This window comes from Protopterus annectens, chromosome 7.part0 (genome assembly GCF_019279795.1).
Source record: "Protopterus annectens isolate FY-2018-M chromosome 7.part0, PAN1.0, whole genome shotgun sequence".
NCBI lineage: Eukaryota > Metazoa > Chordata > Ceratodontiformes > Protopteridae > Protopterus > Protopterus annectens.
In genome coordinates, this window is record NC_056739.1 from 624,343,481 (window position 1) to 624,366,990 (window position 23,510).

A 23,510-nucleotide genomic window follows, 5' to 3' on the forward strand; every position below is an offset into this window, starting at 1 on the left:
CACTCAGCAGATGTATAAACAAACTATTCTCTGCCAAAATATCCCAAAAATCACAGTTTTAGACACCCCCTTCCCCCGGATCCAGGCTAAAACACCAAATGTCTCTTCCTAATACACAAGCATTAGTAAACCTCGATCACAAGCCGCAACCCACAGCGTCCTAGAGATGAAAACGGCAACAGACACAGCTGCATCCATGCACACCATGTCAAGCTTAATCAAACAGCACTCGAAGCTATGACACCTGCCATAATTGATTTTAGCTATACTTAGAAGAATGATGACATTTGTACTAAGGGCTTGCTACTACTATTTAACCAGAATATACATGACATTTCAAAATCATATTTTAACTGAAGGCCTTAGTCTCCATGACAGCATTTTTTTTTCTAAACACACTACTGTTACTATTATATATGTTAATTTGTTACATTTAAGTCTGAACTCTGATGAATGGTACCTTGTTGAATTATTTAAATTATTATAAGTAAAATCAATGAAAAATGAACAAGTATTCATGGAGTTCATGTAGGGGAATAGAAAATTCTATGTTTGTATTACATGTTGCTTTGGCTTACATATAATGTAAATAGTAATCCAACTTGACCTACCTTTGTGAAGAAGTATTGGACTCTCTGAACATTTTGAATAAATCATTACTGTTTCTCAATTGTTTAAGAACAGTACAGTTTTGTACCTACCATAAATGTAGATGTTCGAAGATCCACATTGCTGCAGTCCTTACATATGGGTAGTCCGCTGTCCTCGGTCGGCCCGAATACCAAAGTATTAGGCTGACGTCGGTCATGGGCGCTCAGATCTGACATCAGAGCGTCAGGGTATAAAAGCGCATGACCGACGTCATATCCTCAGTCTTTTCTTGCCCCAGATGCCAGAAGGCCCTAAAAAGAAAGGCCACAGCCAAAAACAGAATACCTCCCAAAAAAAAACATGTACAAACAACAACTACCACCCAAATCATACAACCATTCCAAACTACAGTGGAGAAGGAGGGAGGGTAAATTGGACTGCAGCAATGTGGATCTTCGAACATCTACATTTATGGTAGGTACAAAACTGTACTATGTTCTTCATCTCACATTGCTGCAGTCCTTGCATATGGGTAGAATCCCAAAGCAGAGATAAAGGGAGGATGGCAAAATCATAAAGCATTAGGAGCTGCCAAAATGCCCTGTAATATTGCAGTGGCAAATCCAGCCCTAGATTTAGAATAAAGAGGAAGGTGGTAATGTTTAGAAAAAGTATGCACTGAACTCCAAGTAGCTGCTTCCAAAATATCTTTGGTAGCTACCCCCCTTAGAAAGGCTGTAGAAGTGGCAGTAGCCCTAGTGGAATGAGGCCTGATTCCAGCCGGAATCTCCTTACCATGATGGGAATAACAGAAAGTAATACAAAAACCAATCCATTTAGAAATAGTTTGTTTTGAAACAGGTTTTCCCTGAGAACCCAAAGCAAAAGAAACAAACTGCTGAGACTGCCTGAACCCCTTAGTTCTGCTCAAATAATAACGCAACTGCCTATGAATATCCAAAGTGTGCAAAATCTTCTCCCCTTTATTTTGGGGGTTTGCATAAAAAGAAGGCAAATGAATAGTTTGGTTCAAGGCCACACTAGAAACCACTTTAGGCATAAAAGAAGGATTAGTACGCAAAGATACCCTATCCTTATGAAAAATTAGGAAGGGTTCCACTGCCATAAGGGCCTGTAATTCAGAAACCCTTCTTGCAGAGGTAATGGCCAACAAAAAAGCAGTCTTCCATGACAAATACTTTAACTCGGCAGTAGCTGCAGGCTCAAAAGGTTGTAAAGTAAGTTTTTCCAACACAAAATTGAGATCCCAAGCAGGAGTAGGAGCTCTACGTGGGGGTCTTATGTTCTTTGCCCCTCTAAGAAATTGCTTAAACAAAGGATGAGAGAATAATGGAGGGTCACAGTCATAGTGAGCAGAAATGGCTGCAGCATGAACCTTTATAGAGGAGAAAGACAAACCCTTGTCCAATAAATCAGTAAGATATTGAAGAGAAACACTTAAATCAGGTTTGGAAACATCAAAGTCCTTCGCTTTGCTCCAAATAAAAAACCTCCTCCATTTATCAGCGTAAACTTTCCTTGTACTAGGCCTTCTGGCCTCCAAAATAACATTCAAAACTTGTTGTGGAAGCTGAGACCCTCCAGGGTCTAGAACAGAATATGCCAGGCTGTTAGATGCAGAGACTGAATTCTGACGTTGAGGAAGTGATTGCCCTCCTGAGACAAAAGGTGCGGAATCGAAGGCAAAGGCCATGGAGGCTCCCGTACTAAACTCCTCAGTAGTGGGTACCAGTGCTGTCGAGGCCAATCCGGAGCTATCAGAATCATGGATGGCTTGTCTTGTCTGGCCTTCAAGAGTACCTTGGGGAGGAGAGGCAGAGGTGGAAAGGCATAGACATGAAGATTGCTCCAACTGAATGATAGAGCATCCACCTTCCAAGCTGTGGGATGAAACATTTTTGTGCAAAACTTTGGCAACTGGTAATTTAGTGGAGAAGCGAACAGATCTATGTCTGGAGTTCCCCATAACACTGTCAACTTTTGAAATACATGAGGATCCAATTTCCACTCGTGGGGATCCACTATCTGTCTGCTCAACACATCTGCTAAGGAGTTCTGTGCTCCTGGTAGAAACCTTGCCTGAAGATTGAGGTGTAAACTGAGAGCAGTCTCCCACAAAATCATCGCTTGCCTGCAAAGAGGGTACGAATGGGTTCCCCCTTGCTTGTTGATGTACCACATGACAGTTGTGTTGTCTGGTTGAATCAACACCTGCCCTGGGTGAAGTAAATCCTTGAAAGCCATTAATGCAAATTGGACTGCTAACATCTCCTTCAAGTTGATATGCAAATGTTGAAGTCTGGCAGGCCACGTGTCTTGAACCCATTTTCCATTGAGGTGTGCTCCCCAAGCCTTGTCCGAGGCATCTGTCGTTAGAATCTGACTCGCCTCTGGTCGGGTCACAGAGAGTCCCTTGTTTAGGTGACATTCCTGAGCCCACCACAAAAATTCCTTTTGAATGCAAGGTATTATTTGAATGACAGTGTCTAGATCTTGGCAGTGTTGTGTCCATACATTTTTGAGATACCATTGAAGCTTCCTCATATGCAGTTTGGCATTGGGAAGCACCAGGATACAAGATGCCATGAACCCCAAGGCTTGAAGGACTGTCCTTGCAGTCAGCCTGGACCGTAGAGACATTTGATGGAAGTAAAGAGTAAGGCTCTTTTGTTTGTCCGGGGTCAAAAAAGCCATCTGGGAAGCTGTATTCAGTCTCACACCCAGAAAGCACATGTCCTGAGAGGGTACTAGACTGGACTTTGTTTCATTCACAGAATACCCTAGGCATCTTAACACTGCCATCACATACTGTAGATGATGAAGAAGTTCGTCCTTGTCTTGTGCAAGAATCAGGCAATCGTCCAAATAAGGATAAATTTGTATTCCTCTTAATCTGAAGAAGGCTATCACTGGAGCCAGAACCTTTGTGAACACCCTGGGCGCAGTAGATAAGCCAAAGGGCAATGCAGAGAACTGATAATGTAAATTTCCAGCCCGAAAATGCAGGTACCTCCTGCAACTGGGCCTGATAGGAACATGAAGATAAGCCTCTTTGAGATCCAGAGTTACCATCCAGTGATCTTTGCCCAACAGAGGTAAAAGCTGTTGCAACGTCAACATTTTGAACTTTGGAATGTCCAGATATGTGTTGAGGATAGATAAATCCAAAATCGGTCTCCACGTGTTTCCTTTCTTTGGTACTAGAAACAGGCGAGAATAAAATCCTAGGCCCACTTCTGACAGAGGGACCGGCTGTACAGCTCCCAATTGAAGAAGTAAAGAAATCTGCTTGTGAGCCTCTACCCTTTGCTGAGGAGGAACGTCTGGCATGCCTTTGAAAGGAGGCAATGTATGGAAATAGAACTTGTAGCCTCAGTTTATAATGTCCAATACCCATTTGTCCTGGGTGACTAAAAGCCAGTTTTGCTTGAAGAGTGCTAACTTTCCTCCCAAAGGAGCTGCCAGGCAAGAAGAATCTGGCAGCTGAAAATGCAGGTCATTGGGCCTGTTTACGAAAGGACTGGCCCCTGCCCTCACCTGCAGATTGTGCAGGCGAACTCCATGTTCTAGGCCTGAAGGTACTCTGAGCCCTGCACCTACCACGTCTAGACCTACCCCTAGACTGAGAATCAGAAGAAGGGTACGCCCACCCCTTAGTAGGCCAATTTCTACTAAACTTTGGAGGTTGCACCTGCAAAAAATCTTTAACAGTCTGCATAGACTTAGCCTTGTCTTCCATTTTCTTCAAGACCGACTCCACAGGGGGACCAAACAAAACTTCAGACTGTAAAGGAGCATCCAAAATTCTAGCTTTAACATGCTCTGACAAATTCTGATCCTTAAGCCAGGCGTGCCTGCGAAGAACTGAACCAGTGGCAGCCACCCTAGAAGAAGCCTGTAAAGCATCAAAACCACACTGCAAAGAATGCTTACCCACCTGTTCAGAGACATGTACCAAATACTGTAATTCTTTACACTCTATGCCCTCTGCCAAAGCATCCACTTTAGAGTTTAGCTGAGTAAGGAGGAAATTCTGATACTTCAACATATGAAACTGGCAATTTAAAGCCCTCATTGCTAAAGTAGAAGAGGTATACACCTTTTTACCCCATCTATCCAAAGCTCTAGCCTCTTTATCTAGAGGAACCGGATTCTTTACAACAGAGGCTCTGACACCCTTAGGCCCCTGGCTAATAGTTTCTGGGTCTGCCCTAGGACTCTTATACAGATATTTATGAGCCTCAGGCACCCTGTAATACCTGTCCGGTTTAACTGGCGCAGGAGGCAGAGAATCAGGATTAAGGGAAGCCTCCGAGAAAACATCTTGAACAACATCCAAAACAGGAGGTATAGCCAAGGGTCTATGCTGTGGTAAAAACAAGAATTCCCTAAGCCTCTTCTGTGAATCAGAGAAATCCTGACCTTCCCACTTAAAATGCTCCCTCATAGAATGTAGTGTTTCTGAAAATGAAAAATCCTCTGGAGGAGAAGCAGAAGGAGTGGAATCCTCTGCATCAGAATCAGAATAAGGAGGAAAATCCTGAATGTCTTCAGCAGAAGACTCTGAGTCATCTGAGGCCTGATCCAAACTTTCCAACTCTGGCTCCACCCTAGGCCTCTTATCAGGAGGGGGCATAGAACCTCTAATTAGAGTAATCAAATCTTCTGCCATTTTAAGCATGTGCTTTTTAGGCACAGACCCTGCAGTACTAGGACTGACACCAGAGGAAGGCAAAACAGTCCTGCCTTTAGAAGGAGCCTTAGAGACAGAAGGAGAAGGCCTAACCACCTTAGGTAAGGAAGGGAGAACAGTAACCTGAGAGGCCCCCTCAGCCTGACCTGACTCCTGTGAGGCCACATCTTGCAAAATCAAAGTTTCCCCCTGAGACTCAACTGAAACTTCGTCCGGATCCACAGGTTCCACCGTAGCTTCTAAAGAACCGGCGTCCGGAACGGATGACTCAACCTGTCTGGGTTTCAAAGATTTGTCTTTGCGCTTCTTCGCGGTAGCGGGCATCGGAGGATCCGACGGCATATTATAATTACACCGCTTACCGAAGACTAGCCTAGCGCAATCTAACCTTCGTTTTATGGTGCGCTTATTAAACCTAGCACAAAAGCGACACCCGACTACGTCGTGCTCAGGTCCCAAACAAGGAATACAAAGAGAGTGATAATCCCTATACGGTATCTGTTTCCCACAAGAAATACAATTATTCACTTTTTCTGACATCCGGAATTAACTGAGGCAAGAAAAAACAAAAATATTCCCCAACGGGGTACTTAGCCCAACTTGGATTCGGTCTGAAACTCAGAATACGAAAATTTCAGAACGCCGAACGGCACTTGCAACGCTGCTTCTGCATCGGACCATGCGGCAAAAAAGACTGAGGATATGACGTCGGTCATGCGCTTTTATACCCTGACGCTCTGTCAGATCTGAGCGCCCATGACCGACGTCAGCCTAATACTTTGGTATTCGGGCCGACCGAGGACAGCGGACTACCCATATGTAAGGACTGCAGCAATGTGAGATGAAGAACATCCCTCTTTTTTAAATAAAAACAGATAAGTTATGTACCATATCAGTTGATACTTTGACAGTAAGAGTTGTTTTTTTGGGATAGCTATCTTGGAATCAGTTTTTTTGTTTCTTCTTTCTAGCATCAGTTCAATGATTTGTTTCTTTTATTCTTTTAAGAGAAGGGACCCATCCATTCCATTTCTTCTGGGACACTATGTTGTTTTTTATGAATATAGCAGCAGCTTCTAAGTCATTAAAGGTTCTTATCTCATTGGCAAAAAGTATTTATATCTTGGCTGGAAAGGCCAGCTATGTTTTATTGTTGTTTTGTTTTAACAATTTTATTATTGGCCAGACTTTTTTTTCCTTTGTTCTAGTATTCTGGAAGAATAATCATTGTCAAACCTTAGGCTTTGATTGTATTTTAAGGATGATTTTCTCCAAGCAGATTTTAATATTAGTTCCTTGCCCAGAAATGAAAGAAATGTTATAACTATGGATCCAGTTGGAGTATTTGTTGAGTTAGAAGTAGGTTTCCTCAGTGTTCTATGCATCCTTTCAATTCCAAATGAAAGTCCCTCTTTCAAGTCTAAAAATTCAAGAATCCAGGTTAAGAATGAAATAATGTCATCTGCTTCAATGTTTTCAGGCAGACCAAAGATCCTTATGTTGTTTTGCCTTTCCCCGTTTTCTAAGTCATCTATTTTGTTAAGCAGCCATGTATTCTGTTTAAGCAGAAATTCTTTTTGGAGTTCTTCCTCTGAGTCTCCCTTCAATTTCATTTAGAAAATTCTCTATTTTTCTATGTTGTTGCTGAAGTAGTTTCTTAAGAGTATCAGTCTGTTTTTGAGAATTTAATTTGAGGATTTCCAAGTCATTATCTTCAAAGATAGTTTGTGTCAGGTAGATGTCATTAATCTGGATGAGAATTCCTTGAATTGTTCTTATTCAGTGACTCAATACATCTCCAAGTAACTTGACAGGAAAATTTTTTGTACATCTCCACCAAAATGGATATCTATGTAGTTTAGTAGTTTATATATTTCTGACGTTTTAAACTTGAAAATAACATTTTCCTATATTATACGAGTTTAATGAGCTCTCAAAAATCACTGCTCTCAGTTGGCCATCTAGGCTCCGCCCCCTTTTTATGAACACTACATGGTACGAGAAGGCTGTCACTAGTGCTCGGAGAATTCCAAAATGGAGTAAGGAGTAATTAAACATTGCTGCTGGAGAAATTTTGGAGATATAATTAAAGCAAGATGAAATCCTAGTTATGGAGTTGGAGAGTGAAGGTATGGAGAGAGAGGGATATTGGAGAACTTAATGAAAGGAGGAGAACCAAATGAAGGTGAGGAAGTGAGTTGAAGTGCTGTGATGGATGGAGTGTTGCTGGAGCTTCTGATGATGAAGCTGAGTAAGTCAGAGAATCTGATTACACAGGCTAAAAGTACAGAAGCAAGTCTGGCTGATGAGTAAATCAGTTTTAAGAATCTGCTTCTGTGACTGCATATTGTGGAGGACAAAAGTGAAGTAAAGAAAAAACATATGCAACACACAACATGAAGAAAGGTGTTAGTCAGCAGTAAATGTACAGCAGCTTCAAAAAAAAAAAAAAAGGCCAGTGAGAAGAAAAAAAAAACACTACTACTACTACTGTCAGGTATGACTATGGATAATATATTATATTATGATTTACTTCAAAAGACTTAAGGACTTTGATACATTTGGGGTCAGAAGATTTTTGTGAACTAACCTTTGACAGTTTTTCATGTACAGAAACATTTGTGGGTAAAACAGAATGACTACTTTCTAGAAGTTGACTTGCATTTAAAAATAAAACTGTGCAGTTCAGAACTTTAGATATGGAGTAATTTGAACTTCAAAACTGTTTTTCTCACAATTTGTAATACACGACAAAGAAAATGTGGGATAATAGAAATGGAATTGTAAGGACAGTAGATAGTAAGTGTGGGTTACACTGAATAAGACCATATCTGAAATAATAAAATAGTAAATGGAAAAAAGAGCAACTGTTTGGTATTGCAGCTGACCCAATGCTTGTTTTTGTTGTGGGGATGAAACATATCTGGTTTAGCAGTGTACAAAAAATATGTGGGCAATATGAGGGGGGAAGGCCATAGCACTAGAAACGGTAAACCATTCCCAAACCAGTATAATGCAAACTAGTTTACGATTTCACTACACTGTGCTAGGGGAAAAAAAAAAAGAACAGGTACATGAAAAAAAATGAAAGGGAGAAGACAAAAGTAGAGAGATATTCAGGAAGAAAGAGAAATGACTGACAAGTGATGAAGAAAGTGAGAGAAATATAACTTAACAAGGAGGAATAATGGTAGAAAAGATTCAGATTCAATCGGAAAATTACGATGCGTTAACAAGTGAAGAGGAGGAAGATGGGAATTAAAACAGAGGAACAGCAAGAACAGAAAAGTTAAATCTACTGGAAGAAGAGTGAGAAAGAAAGAAAAAACATGAGAAATAAAAGTGCAAAAAAGGGGAACAAATGACTTCGGTAATTTTTGGCATTTAATGTGAAAAGCATAAGAAATGAAGTGAGGTTTAATGGTTGTTGAACAGTGCTAAAAGAAAAAGATGTAGACATTATGTTTATTGAATACCACGTGTTAAACAAGGAAAAGAGAAAACGTGTATGGTGTGTAGGATATGAAACGTGTTCTGGGTTAGGGGTGTTAATAAGATTAAGTAGAAATGTTACATGTAACAACTGTGATACCAGGAAGGGTGATATGTGAATTGAGGAAAAATGGAAATTGCCCTAGATTAATAGTAGTATATGGATATACAAACAAGACAGAAAAATGTTATGTACAATAAAAAAAATGTAAAAGTGAACATTTCAATAGTAATGGCTGGGGACCTTAACTGTAATGCAAAAAAGGAAAAATAGCACAAGGTGTAACTGTGATGAAGTGACTGAATGTGGAATCTACAAACAAGGAAAAAAGCAGAGTGGACGTACAAAAGGGGAATTTTTAAAACAGAGATATAATACATATTCAGGTGACATGAATGCAGATCACAGGGCTAAATGGGCTGTTTTAGGTGCTAATTAAGAAATAATGAAAATGAATAAAATGGTTAACTGGGGATACAAGTAAAAATAAAGAAATAAAAGGGGAAGGTGGTAGTAGACACAATGGTGGGTAGTGGTTAAACAGAAACAGACATTTTTGGAAGAATGGTAAAAAAAGAAATGAAGTGAAATATGAAAACATTAAAAGATTTAGAGAAAGGAATGGAAAAAGGAAGTGATAGCATAAGAGAAAGAGGAAAAAAGTGAGAAAAAAATAAGACTATTATAAAAACAAATATTGTTAAATGGAAAAAAGGAAGACGTTTAACTCTTAAGTAAGGGGATAAAAAAGGAATGGTAAGGTAGATGGAAGGCAAGATGAGAATGGAGTAAAATGTAAACAAGAAGTATGGAAACAGTAGGAAAGTTGCAGAAACATTTACAAAAAGTAAAAAGGTGAAAGGGTAAGGTGGAAAAGAAAGGACATTTTTGGACAGAGCAAATGTAAGTTAGAAGAACCACAATGAAAGAACTGGATGATGTTATAATACAAGGAAAGGAAAAATCAGCATCAGTTATATTATGGACACTACAAGGAGATGAGTTTAAGGAAAAAGAACATGGAAAAATACATAATAAATGGCCACAGAAAGGAACAGAAAATGAAAAGATATGCTGAGGTGAACGAATTTATATGGACGAAAGATTTATATGGAATAAGAATTGCATGCCGATATCACTGGGGAATACTATTGATAACATCTTTATGAAAATAATGCAAAAAAAAAGAATGGGGATTATTTTGGAAGAAGTGATAGAAGGGGTATACAGAGTAAAGAGGAAAACAAGTGAATGAAAGCTTAATAATAATAGAAGTAATAGATGGTATTTTAAGGGAGAATAAAATGTAAAGCTGGGTAGCATGGGAAGTAGCAAAAGCATTTCATTCAATATGTTATGAGGCAAAGGGATTACAAGTTTGGGAAAAACTAAAAGTATTAAAAAAGTGTTAAGAGATGTCATGGGCCTTCTTCCCAGCCAAAACTATGCTACAAAATAGCTGATTTTCTTACACCCACTTCCTGACTCTCCCTAAAAAGGGATGTATATAATCCCTAAAACTGAATATACCCTTCCCTTACAGCTGTTGACTCTAGCACAAGCACACAACAGAAACTGCAACAAAAAAAAATGTAAATTCACTCTGCTTGTTTACCAGAAAACTCATCACTGTTTGCTTCTAACCAAGGTCAAGAGGCTGCCAATAAATGGAAAAGCTATCACATTACTTGTTCCACAGATCTATAAAATCATTAAACAAGGTCACTGTACCCCCCCCCCACACTTAAATCCAACTTGCACATAAGACAATTACATGCTAGAAATGACCACAAGGAGGACCTTACCCTGATCAGACCCAGATTTAAAACAACCATTTATGAAAGATCATTTATTTTGCTTGCTCCTGCCATTTGGAATCATCATCTATCTTGTACAATACAAGAAAACACCATTGGTCTACACAAAATGAGACTAAAAGATTCCCTTCTCAACACCTCTTCCTGCTTGTGTTTTAAAGAAAAGGGTTAAGGTGTAACAATTTGCAACCGTAAGACTTATGCTGGTACCTTCTGTTGTAGCAGCTCTCAACTAGCATAAAACTACCACTACAAAGTGTCATCATTAATGTTAACACAAAAAAAGAAGTTATGTCTTACCATAACATTTCATCTGTATTGTTGATCCTTGTTCAGTCATTACGTATGGGTATCGGTTCAGATGTCGGAACCGAGCCGGCCATCTACCAAGCTCGCGTCAGCTACAAACTCTCAAGCTAAACTCTTAGCCATAATTCCCCTCTCCGTTACCGCAGACTGAGTTTGCAAGTCAAAAGAAGGTAGAGGCTACCCTCTGGTCAAATGACCTAAGAGAGATGGTGAGATCCACTAGAAGCCACAGGAGAGGGAAAGAGGGAAGGTTATAATGACTGAACGAGGATCAACAATACAGATGGAACGCTTTGGTAAGACATATCTGATATTGTTAAATCCTCGTTCATTCCTTACATATGGGACAGTCCCCAGCTACCTCTATTCCTGGGAGGCTCTCATGGAAGGACATTGCTGAGCACCCTAGAACCAAAAGATGCTCTTCCCCTGGAGGCCAAATTCAATTTGTAATGATTGAAGGTATGAGGCGTAGCCCAAGTTGCAGCTGCACAGATGTCATGTAAAGAAGCTCTGGCATGGAAGGCAGCAGAAGTTGCCACCAACCTTGTCGAATGAGCCTTCATGGTATTAGGCAATGGGATATTATGTTTTGTATAAATGAAGGTCACACAGTCTTTCAACAATCTAGCTAATGTGAACTTAGCCACAGCAGATTCTCATCTAGGTCCAGAATAGGCCAAACATAACTGGTCAGACTTGAGAGGACCTAGTCCTGTTCAAGTGGAAGCAAATTTGCCTGTGAATATCTAGAGTATGTAGGCAATACTCTCCTCTGTTTGAATGACTGGGAAAGAAAACTGGCAATTCAATGGTTTGATTAATGGAAATTTCAGAGATCACTTTTGGCAGAAATGAAGGATTAGTTCTCAAAGACACTATCTCTATGAAAAATCAAGTATGGACTCTTGATGCATAAGGCTTGAAGCTCAGAGATAGGTCTGGCAGACGTAATAGCGACCAAAAACAATGTTTTCCATGACAAATATTTGAGGTCGCAAGAAGCTGGTTCAAAGGGTGGCATTGTCAGAGCTTGTAGAAATAATGGTAGGTCCCATGACTGAATAGGTTCTCTAAAAGGGAGCTTCAAATGATTCACACCTTTTGTGAAGGTCTTGCATAATTTGTGTGACAAGAGAGGAGTCTTGGACACCGTCATGGAAATTAGATATTGAAGCCAAATGAACTCGAATGGTAAAGGCCGTAGACCCGATTGAAAAAGGTCGGCCAGATACTCTAGTATTATTGACACCGGTGCGGAGAAAGGATCTACTTGTTTTTCTTTCAGCCAACACTTTTCCACATAAGTAATTCTAGTGGAAGACTTACGAGATGCAATAAGAATGTCCCGTACAGGTAAAGAAAGATCATTCTGTCTGGCAATTAAGGGAATTGGAGGAGCCAAGTTGTGAGCTTCAGGCTGTCCAAGTTAGGATGAGTCAGGTTCTGTGGATGTGAGATCAACTCCGGGGTTGGATGGAGAATCCATGGTTGATCTAGCAGGTGAGGCTCAAGGAAGGGGAAACCAAATCTGATGAGGCCAATATCGTGCTATGAGGATCACCTTGCTCTTCAACTGACGGGCTTTCTTCAAAACTGGAGAATGAGGGGAAAGGGTGGGAATGCATAAAGAAAACCCGAGGGCCAACCGTGGACTAGAGCGTCCCTGGGTGACTGTGCTGAGGGGGAAATCAGGGCGAAGTAGTTGCTGCATTTGTAGTTGGTCAGGGATGCATAGAGGTCGCAGCAAGGATGGCCTCAGTGGTGGGAGATCTCCGCCGCTATCAAGGGATTCAGGGACCACTCGTGAGGGTGTAGAATGCACCTGCTGAGTCTGTCTGCTATCACGTTGGAACTCCCGGGAATGTGAGTTGCTGGAAGAAAACGGTTGGTAGCCATCACCTATTGCCATATCCTCATGGCCTCTCGACAAAGGGGGCAAAGATTTGGTTCCACCTTGTTTGTTGATGTACCAGACCACTGCCATGTTGTCTGACTGAATCGCAATCATCCCAGACAGCAGCAGGGGATGGAATGCTTGCAATGCCAGAAGCACCGCCCTCAGCTCTAGAATATTTATATGCAGTTGGGCCTCCAATTCGGACTAAGTGCCTTGGACTATCTGCCACTGACATAGCCCCCCCCCCCCCATCAGGGAGGCATCCGTGGTCAGTTTAGCCCTGGGTTGCTGGGGGGAGAAAAGTCGAGACCATTGTGACGGGTTGTGGGTCATCCACCAATTTAAATCCAGTTTGCACCTGAGGGTTACTCGAATCTTGGCTGAAAGAGGATGCTGAAAAGGATACCATTGGGTGAGCAGTAGCCATTGTAGAAGCCTCATATGAAACCTGGCCAGGGGGACAATAGTGATGGAGGCTGCAATGGAACCCAACAGCTGTAGGATAGAGTGAGCCGTGGATTTCTCCCTTGAAAGGACTGGGATCAGTTGTTGCTTTATCCTTAGAATTCTGTGCTCTGGAATGGATGCTCTGCAATTCTTTGCATCCAAGATGACCCCTATGAATTCTGTGCACTGAGATGGGGTGAGATTGGATTTTTGCCAATTTATGGTTATGCCTAGCCTTTGTGTAGCAAGGAGAGGGTATGCCAGGGCTTCTTCCAATAGATGTCTGGTGGGGGCGGAAATGAGCCAGTCGTCTAGGTATGGAAACACCTGGAATCCTTGTAGTCGCAAAGTGAGCTGTGACGACTGCCATGCACTTTGTGAACACTCTGGGGACTGTAGAGAGTCCAAAGGGCAGTACTCTGAACTGGTAGTGACTGGCTCCCGCACGGAAGTGCAGAAATCTTATCGATGGCCTGTCCACTTTTATGTGGTAGCACACATCTTGAAGATCTATCGAGCACATCCAATCGTTTTCTTCTAAAAGCGGGAGTATAGACTGCATTGTGACCATCTGGAATTTTTGTACTCTCACAAACTTGTTTAATACACTGACATCTAAAATTGGTTTCCAGTCCCTGGTTTTCTTTGGCACCAAAAATAGTCTTGAGTAGAATCCGGATCTTATCTGGTCTGGAGGGACTATTTGGATGACTCTTTCTTAGCAGCTTTTCTATCAGTAATGCTGCTTCTTCCCTTTGACTGGGTGTAATGTCAGGAAGGTTTTTTGAAGGAACAGGACAAAGATCGAAAGGGATATGATAACCTCTGGTTATAATCCTTTGTACCCAAGAATCGGTGGTGATGGTTAGCCAGGCAGAAGGGTACAAGGAGAAATGACCCCCAACCACCTCCAAAGGAAAGGAGTTGGGCTGCTCTTCAAGAGCACTGGTAGGATTGGCCAGGAAAAAAGTCCCTGGAACCCTGGATACGCGGACCCCCTTTGCCCTGAAAGGGGCGTCTTCCCTGTGAGTTTACCCCTCTGCCTCTAAGGGAGAACTCGGCCTGTGTGTCTTGGAAAGGACCCTGAGATTTCTTGAACCATATCTTCCCACTGTTTTGGTTTCGGGAGAAAGCACGTTGAGGGGAAGAATAACGGACACCTACGGCAGAAAGGGTCTTACTGTCCTGTTTACATCTGGCCAGTGTGCTTTTAACTTTGGGTCCAAACAAAGAGGAGGCCTCAATGGGAGTGTTAAGAAAGGAAGCCTTAAAGGGTTACGCGAAATTGCACACGCGCATCTAGTCTTGTCGTCTCAAGACCACAGCTGAACCCGCCGCTCTAGTTGCTCCTTCTGATGCCTGAGATATCAGTCGCATGGAAGAGTTAGATATTGACTCAATGGTGGCCAGCTGAGGTGCCACTTTGTCATGGACCTCATCAGACATGGCACCAGCCAAGGTTTCAGAGAGCTCGGAAATCAAATCCCTTTGAAGTCTGGTAAAGTGTGCCATGTAATTCAGGAACCTGATAGCAAAAGTCACTGATGCACAGGTGCGCTTCCCTTTCCTGTCCAGTGCCCGGGACTCTCTGTTAGGCGGGTGGACAGTCTGGCTTTCTTCTTCTGCCAGATTTTTTTTTTTTGTTGCAGCCACCGCCAACAGATCATTCACAGGAAGACCTTTAGACCAATGGGGATCCGTAGCAGGAGGGGAAAAATCTTATCTGGCCTCCGGGGAATAGCCTCGACGGTGTCAGGAGCCTTCCACACACACTGCACGATGAGCCAGACAAGTTCATCGGCAGGTGGAGTAACCCAGGAGGTAGGGAGCCGGGAAGCGAAAAGCCTGCAGTAACACAGACTCCTCAGAGGTCAGATTAGAGGGCTGCCAGTCACCTCTCTGTTTAAGGATTTTGAGGATACCACCAAAGGATACCTCAGAGGGTGACAGAGGGGATCCTTCCTCCTCACCAAAGTCCGTGTCTTCAGTGAGGGACTCCTCTGTGGAGTCCATGTGCTTCCTCTTACACAAACTTTTCCGGTGAACTTCCTCAGAGGGAGAAGCTGGGGAAGACAATGGAAAGGGGGTTTCCTGTGGGAATTTGTCCTGAGGTCCTTGCGCCGGTGTCCGCTAGGTGCAACTTGTGAACACAGTGGACCAGCGGAGGGCGAGGGGATAGACAGCACAGTATCACCAGCAGAAGCCAAAGCCTTCTCCATCAGTTGGAAGGCTGGCCCACTTGAAGAGGGGTGAGTGTCCAGGACAGGGGTCAACCCCCTTCCCCTAAATGGCTCAACCTGCCGACCCGGAGTCCCCGGATGGCTGTGAAACAACAAATTACGCGCGTCACAATTGTCATCCTGGGTCGTAGCAAAACTCTCCTGCCATGAAGGCAACTGCAGTTCCTTAGTGAGATCCATAAAGGGAACAGTAAAGGAGGAAGATTGTGCTATATCAATGGACTTCAAAGGCAATGAAGGAGGAGAATAAGAAGAGGTCTTTGGCGATGGGTGATCACCTCCCAAGGAAGGATAGGTCCTGGGGGGAGGGATACCTCTGGCCAGAAGCACTTGATCCACAAGACGCAACACGTCATATTCGGAAAGGTTTCTAGTGGACCTCACGGAGACTGAGGGAGAAACAGGTCTGTCCACAGAAGAAACAAGCTCAATGCCCACCTCACCAGTCCGCACTGAGAACAATGGTACAGAGAGAGAGACTGGACTATGGGTGTCTGCACCAAGGAAATAATCGGTGCCGAGGTCACGGTTTGCACTGAGAAAAGGATCGGTGCCGAAGTGGTTGCCGGTACCGAAGATGGAACCGACAATATTGGTGCCAATAACTGAGGCGTTGGTTCCGAGAAAGATGTCTGAGCCAACGTGGTCAAGATCTGCGCCGAATGAACAGTTGGTACCGGTGTAGTAGTCGCAATAGTCTGAACCAAGGAGCCCCTCGGTACCGATATAGTAAAGGCTACAGGAGAAGACTGAGCCGAGATCACTGACGGCGCCGAAGGTCTAGGCACCGAAAGCACTGGGGCTGACTGAGTGAGCTAGAAGCAGAAACTTTAGCCTTCTTAGGTCTTGGTTGGCGGGAGTCCCCAGCCAGGGATGAAGGCTAAGACTTGGTCTTAGTAGGATCATCCAAAATTTTCTTATGGGCTCTAGGAGGGGTTGAAGCCTCCGACCCAGAAATAGCCTCTGAAAAGGGAGATTTGAGAAGTCCCTTCAGCAACAACTTATTTTTCCTTTCAAAGTTCTATTGGAAAAATGTTTACAAATACCACAGGGCGGGTCAACAGATATGTGGGACACACCCAAGCAATAAACGCACAAAGAGTGTGCATCTGATGTAGGTAATTTGTGTACACAATCAGAACACCTTTTAAATCCTGGACTACCTTTTATCCGCCATGATAGAAAAGGAGACAGAAGAAAAGGTACCAGCAATGGTACGAAAGAATACCTGAAGGTAATGAAGAAAAGGAAGGGATTACCAACGATAGTAAGGGAGAAATTACCTCGCGGTAAAAAGTGCAGAGTAAAGAGAAGAAAACTAAAGAAATTTTGGTTGCTAAATGCGATAGGGTAAGAGACAACAAATTAGAAACTTTTCGGACAGAAAGGTTATATAACAGACTAGTCTGACAACAAATATCTGTACTTAGCTCAAGAGAAGCAGCTTAACACGACCAAATGGCAACGCAGCAAACGAAATCTGGGGTAACAGGGAGAGGGAAATTACGGATAAAAGTTTAGCTCGAGAGTTAGTATCTGACGTGAGCTTGGAAGCTGGCTCGGTTCCAAAGTTGGAACAGATACCCATACAAAAGGAATGAACGAGGATTAACAATATCAGATTAAATGCTACACAGGTGGTTATGTACAATTTTTTGATTCTAAGTTCCTAACAGTGTTAGAACACTTGGATCTGTATATATTAATTATATATCAGATTATAAAGCCTTATTACATATATTATGTTCTTCTAACATCTCCTTCACTGTCATCTCACATTTGCAAGCTTTGCTGGGTCATTGTTTAACACTCATTTTGTTTACGCGCTGTTCATATTTGTAATGTCAACTGCTGCCAATAGGCCAGTGTAGCGGCTCAAAAGGGCCTTTATAACCAGTGAACCTATCTAGTTAATCATCTTCTTTTGGCTTTTCCCAGTTAGGGGTTGCCACAGTGGATCACTGTCCGATCATGACTGGCAGTGGAGTTTTACGGTGTTGAGTTGCCAGCCCAGCACCCAACCTTCTACAGAAGGCACACACATGCACTCATTCATGCCTAGGGTCAATTTAAAGCGTCCAATCCACCTACAGCATGTCTTTGGGATGTGGGAGGAAACCGGAGCACATAGAGGAAACCCACGCGACCACAGGGAGGACATGCAGACTCCAGAGATGGCACCCCAGCCAAGGATAGAACCGGAGAACTTCTTGCTGTGAGGCGGCAACACTAACTTCTGCACCACTGTGGCCGCCCTATCTAGTTACCAATCCGATATCCATAAATAAATAAATACATAGATGGCGGTTAGTCAAAGATAAAAATTAGAAAGTATGTGCAAAATCATTTTGCAGACAGACTGATCATTGGTCAAGTATAAATCATTTCATGCTACAAACATAAAACAGCAAAATAAGAGTCAAATAATTTCAAAGCTGAAACAAAGAAGTTAATACACGACTCAATATAAAGGCATTACTCCATGTTTTTTACCTGAAGCCTACCAAAATCCACAATAAGAAGGTTGGAGCTCCTGTGGTAGAACCCAGTTTGTGGAATTATAAGGTAAGATGGCTTCAAATCAATGCTGAGGTCAAGGATTTTCCGAGTTTCAATAATATGTGTGAGACCTTGAAATAAGAAAGTAGAACGTGGTGAAATGGAGAAGACTACAGTTATCTTCCAAGTCTGTTTAAGGAAATTGTTACACTACTGTTACAAAACTACATGTATAAGAGGCATGCTCTGAACAATTTTTTTATAAGTGACTTTTATTCCCACAATGCTGTAACAGTTTAAAAGAAAAAAAATCTGAGATATTAGCAAGATGCACAATTTAACAACAAAGAGAACACATCTGAAAAAAAGCACTACATCAATACACAACAATTCAACACCGACTATACTTGGAAAAGGATGTCCTGTAATAGACGTTATCTATTTTACTCAGCACAGTACTGTATTTTCTTAATTGTAATTCTATTCCAACAGTTGTAGCTGAGGTCCCTGAAGGTCACTTAACTAGGTATTAGTAACAAGAGAATTTCATCCATAAATGTAGTTGACTCTAGCCCCTATCTACACTTGATAAAATACTCCAATCAACCCTTCTAATGACCACTGCTGGCCGTCAGTGAAAACAAAGTCCCCCAAGAGACTTCCTTATCATTGTTTTGTCTATATCTGCTATTCCCACTCTGAGAATTCCATTTTACATATTCAGTTCATTTACTGTGGGGGGTGGAGGCGAGGACTGGCTCTTAAAGTGCCCTGTGAGGTTCTTCAGTTAGCATGATAGTTTCACTTAGGGCCACTTCTGTTTTAAACCAATAGGACTGGTCAAAATATGATAAGGGAATACCTGCTCTCAGCTTATTAGGTCCAGGCGGACTAGACACAGCTGAATATCTTCTAAAATTTCAGCTAGTACAGGAGATATAACATATTTATGTTTACATTCTCCTAGTTCATGCCTTCTGCATCTAAAATGTTTTGGGCTTATAGCAGGGACAATCCTTTTAATCTTTGCGGGTGTGTAACAATGTTTATTGATGCCAACCAAAAAAACATTTTCAAGAAAGGGTGGAATACACACTACAAAGTGAAATTGCTGCCCAAATCAAAGGACTGACAGATACTCTCAATGTCTCCTTCCAAGTCTGCCCTAAACTTATCCCCAATGATTTATCAAAATTCTACACATACTGCTTATATTCCAAGCAAATATTTGCCTCTAAGATTATATTTACTAAATATGGCCTGCCTTTGGCTGACATAACGCATGTGTTTACACTCATCATGCATTTCATGGAGGTCATCGATACAAAGAAATGTATTTGTGTTGGTAAACAGATTCATACTTCAAACATTATCCCCTTTATCCAAGATGCTGGAAAAAATGTACACAGACAAATACTAAACCACTTCCACGAACACTAGTAGAAGTCAGCAACCACGAAAAATAACACAGAAAAAACCAGTGCCATGCCAGTCAAGCGTTTATTGCGATCTGGTACCTCGGCTTTTCGCCTTCAAATGGATCACAAATTCAAGGTGCTGTTAACTACTTATTTATACACATCTTAATAAGTTAATCAGCACCAGTTATTCAATCAGCTTTTACAAATCAGTTTAAAGTGCTCAAGCATTTTTTTATTCCTATGAAACATAGCTCATAATCATTAAAAACAGAATATCAGCATTCAATCATTCATATTATTATATAATTCATGAATTTCATATATAAACATTCTGTAATTTAATAATATAACTATAAATATATGTTAAAGAGAGAAATTCAAATGGATTAAATTAAATAATGACCAAAAGAAAAAAACAAAACCTCTATCTATCTACACAAATATATAACCATGTATAGAAAAGGAAATTAAACATCCAGACTAATTCATTGTTATCAGCTGATAAATAATTTGTGAAGACAAAGCAAAATAAATATATCAAAATATATGTGTACATTCATATGAGTGGATATAAAAAAATAAAAAATTAAATATTAAATACTTTACTCTAAGTTAAGTCCATGTGGTTTTAGTGTATTAAATTTTAAAATTAGCCTGGTCTCTAGTTCAAGTAATTTTGGAACAATAGATCCCCCATTTTCATAGTTAAAGGGTTGGCCCAACACACAAAATTTTAAACTACTCGCATCACCTTTATGTTTATCCAAAAAATGTTTAGCCACAGGGCTATATTCATTTTTATTCCTAATATCTTTTACATGTTCCAAAACTCGAACACGAACCATCCTCTTAGTCTGAGCTATATACCACATATTGGGGCAGGAACAACCCAATGAATATACCACTCCCGTAGATTTACAATTGAAAGAATACCTAGCTTTAAAAGATACACCATTAATATTGGTTACATTATTAACTCTGCTACAAACACTACACTGTCCACAAGGAAAAGTACCTACAGTACTCTCAATGATATCCACATTATCTTTGCCACAGAAGTTGTAATTTAATAATTCCTTTAAGTTTTTACCCCTTTTATATGAGAAAACAATATGTTTGGGAAAAATTGACCCTATATTTTCGTCTTCACAAATCAAATACCAATATTTTCTTATAATATTACTTACTTCATTAGAAAGTGGAGAATATCTAGTTACAAAAAATAGATTAGATTCACTAGTCCCCATATTATCAGTACTTCTTCCCCTAAGTGTAGTATTAGCTCTTATGCCTCTAGTTGATACACTGTGTCTCTCCTGTCTCAAATGGTCTAGATCTCCAGAGTAAGAGTGATCTAAAATTCCCAAAACTTTATTTTTAGAAATTAACAAATGGTCACTTCTATAACCTCTTCTAAATAGTCTAGATTCAACTTTATTTAATTCAAAATATCTATCATTTACATTACTGGTATGATTGAAAATTCTTTGAAATTCACCAAAGGGAAGGGACCAGATCAGATGTTCCGGGTGCATACTATCTGCATGTAGGAACATATTCACCGAGGTTTCCTTCCTATAAGGTTTGTATCCTATTCTATCATCTTCATGATATAGGGTTATATCAAGAAAATTAACCCTATTCCTGTCCATTTCATAGGAAAATTTTAAACCATGATCATTATTATTTAATTCCTCGATGAATTCTAAAAATTCAATGGTCTCACCACTACATATAAGTATCAAATCATCAATATACCGTTTGTAAAATATTACATTTCTTTGATAGAAGGAAGTTGAATAGATGTATAATTTTTCAAAAAAATCCATATAAAGTATGGCATATGAGGGTGCAAAGGCAGCACCCATAGCCGTCCCTTTAATCTGAAGAAAGAAATCCTTCTTGAAACGAAAATAATTATGGGAGAGACAGAATTCTAATAATAGTATCAAAAAAGAGGTTCTGGGACCATCTCCCAACATATTCTGAACAGCTTCCAATCCCCACCTTTTCTTGATGTTAGTGTATAATGCCTTCACATCTATAGTTACCCAATAAAAGCTGTTATCCCATTTGATTCCACTTATTTTGGCTATTAAATCCTGGGTATTACAGATGTGAGCTGAAATTTTAGATAGATAACTTTTTAAATGGAAGTCCAAAAAAATATTCACCTTACTCAAAAATGAACCTTTGCCTGAGACTATCGGTCTCCCAGGTGGCATTGTCAGATTTTTATGCACTTTAGGTAATGCATAGAATATTGGAGTCAAAGGTTTTTTAACATATAACTTTCCTATATCATTCTGATTAAGAAAACCAAGACGTTCCCCTCTTTCCAAAAGGTCCAAGAGTTCACTATTAAATTCAACAATTGGGTCATTAATTAAACGTTTATACTCATCTTGATTTTTTAACAAATCAAAAACCATTTTACAATAGTCATTTTTATTCAAAATGACCCAATTGCCACCTTTATCTGCACATTTGAAAATAAACTCAGTTTTAATTTTTTTCAAATATTTTAATGCAATCCATTCATCCTTATTTAAATTATAATGTTTGGTCAAATATTTTAGACTTTCCATTAACACTGTAACCTCCTTAAACACTACTCTAAAAAAGGTAGAAATTGCTGGTACTTTTATATTTGGTGTGAAAGTACTCTCAGATGCTATGGGTGGAACAGTGAGTTTACCATAGCCCGTAACAAACATTTCACCATCCTCAATGTTGTTAGATATGTCTTCATCAAGTAAATCAAAATCAGCATTTTCATAGTCATAAATTGATACATTCATTAATTCATTATCAATACTTTCATTAGTTGTATTAAAAATATCAGTATTACACATCTCATTCGTATTAGTGCTATTGCCATCATAGAAAAATACTTTCAGATACAATTTTCTAATAAACTTTTTAAGATCAAAATAAATATCACTTAATGAAGAAAAAAACGTTGGTACAAATTTACTTCCTTTCAGTAACAATACTAAACCACCTCTTACAGGCAAACCTAATTACAAAACCACCTCTTACAGGAAAACCTAATTACACCCACACAGCATGGTTTCCGACCTTCACACAGTACTACCACTGCCCTCCTAATCTTTCGCAAACAACAATGCCTAAGCCAGAGACAATAAAACTCATAACACCCTCTATTCCTTCACCTATCCAAAGCATTTGGTACAGTTTCCCATCCCGTCCTCCTAAACAAACTTTCTAATCTACAACTCTCTACCTCCTGGTTTAACAACTACCCCCTCAAATAGATATCAGTCCGTCAGATGGCAAATGCCCCCCCCCTTCCGTCTTAAGACTGGGGGTCCCAAGGGTTCTATCCTGGGTCCCCTAATTTTAATATATTTACAAATACCGTCCATGTCTCCTGCCCCCACTCTACCTTAATACAGTATGCAGACAATTCCGCAATTAACACCTCACAACATACAAAATCTCCAATGTCACTCAATCTCTGCACCTAGCAGAATAGCTAACTGAAAATAACCTGCTTCTCAAACCCTATAAGACCAAGCTTCTCATTTTCCTTCCAAAAAACCTCAATCCAGCTTAAGACAACTTCACCATCTCATCCTTAGATAATACAATTTCCCCACTGATTGCTTCGTGTTACTATAGACCAATTAAAATTTGACCTGCATGTCTTAAACTGTATCAAAACGTCCAATTAGAAACTAGATCTTCTATACCGCAACAACAAATATATAACTAACAAATCTAGACCTATACTGGCTCAAACATTTATTCTACTATCCTTGCTTATGCTGCTTCCACATTAGCTAATCTCCAAAATAACCTCTTATTCAAACTAAAAACCTATAATAAGATAGCAAGTTTCACAGCCAGTAATAGCTACAAATCCCATCATTTTATATCCCTGAAAAGCTTAAGATTGCCTGAGCTTCTCCACATGCTTCAAATATCACAACTACAAATTGCACACATCATCCTAAACAGTCCCAACTCCTGCCTTGCCCTTACATCCATAATTACACCCTACACACCCAATCGTGACCTCAGAAGCACACAACAAAACCTTCTGCAGGTGACCA

The 23,510-nt window shown here is 40.5% G+C and overlaps 1 protein-coding gene across 1 annotated transcript in view; it reads right to left on the reverse strand.

Annotated features, from left to right (window-relative positions):
• The window catches only part of VPS13C (vacuolar protein sorting 13 homolog C), a 6,956,796-nt gene that overhangs the window by 5,069,560 nt on the left and 1,863,726 nt on the right, over positions 1–23,510 (reverse strand). Inside the window, exon 17 of the mRNA XM_044076309.1 lies at positions 18,005–18,141. Within this exon, the coding sequence (XP_043932244.1) occupies positions 18,005–18,141 (137 nt within the window). The remainder of the gene's footprint in view (positions 1–18,004; positions 18,142–23,510) is intronic.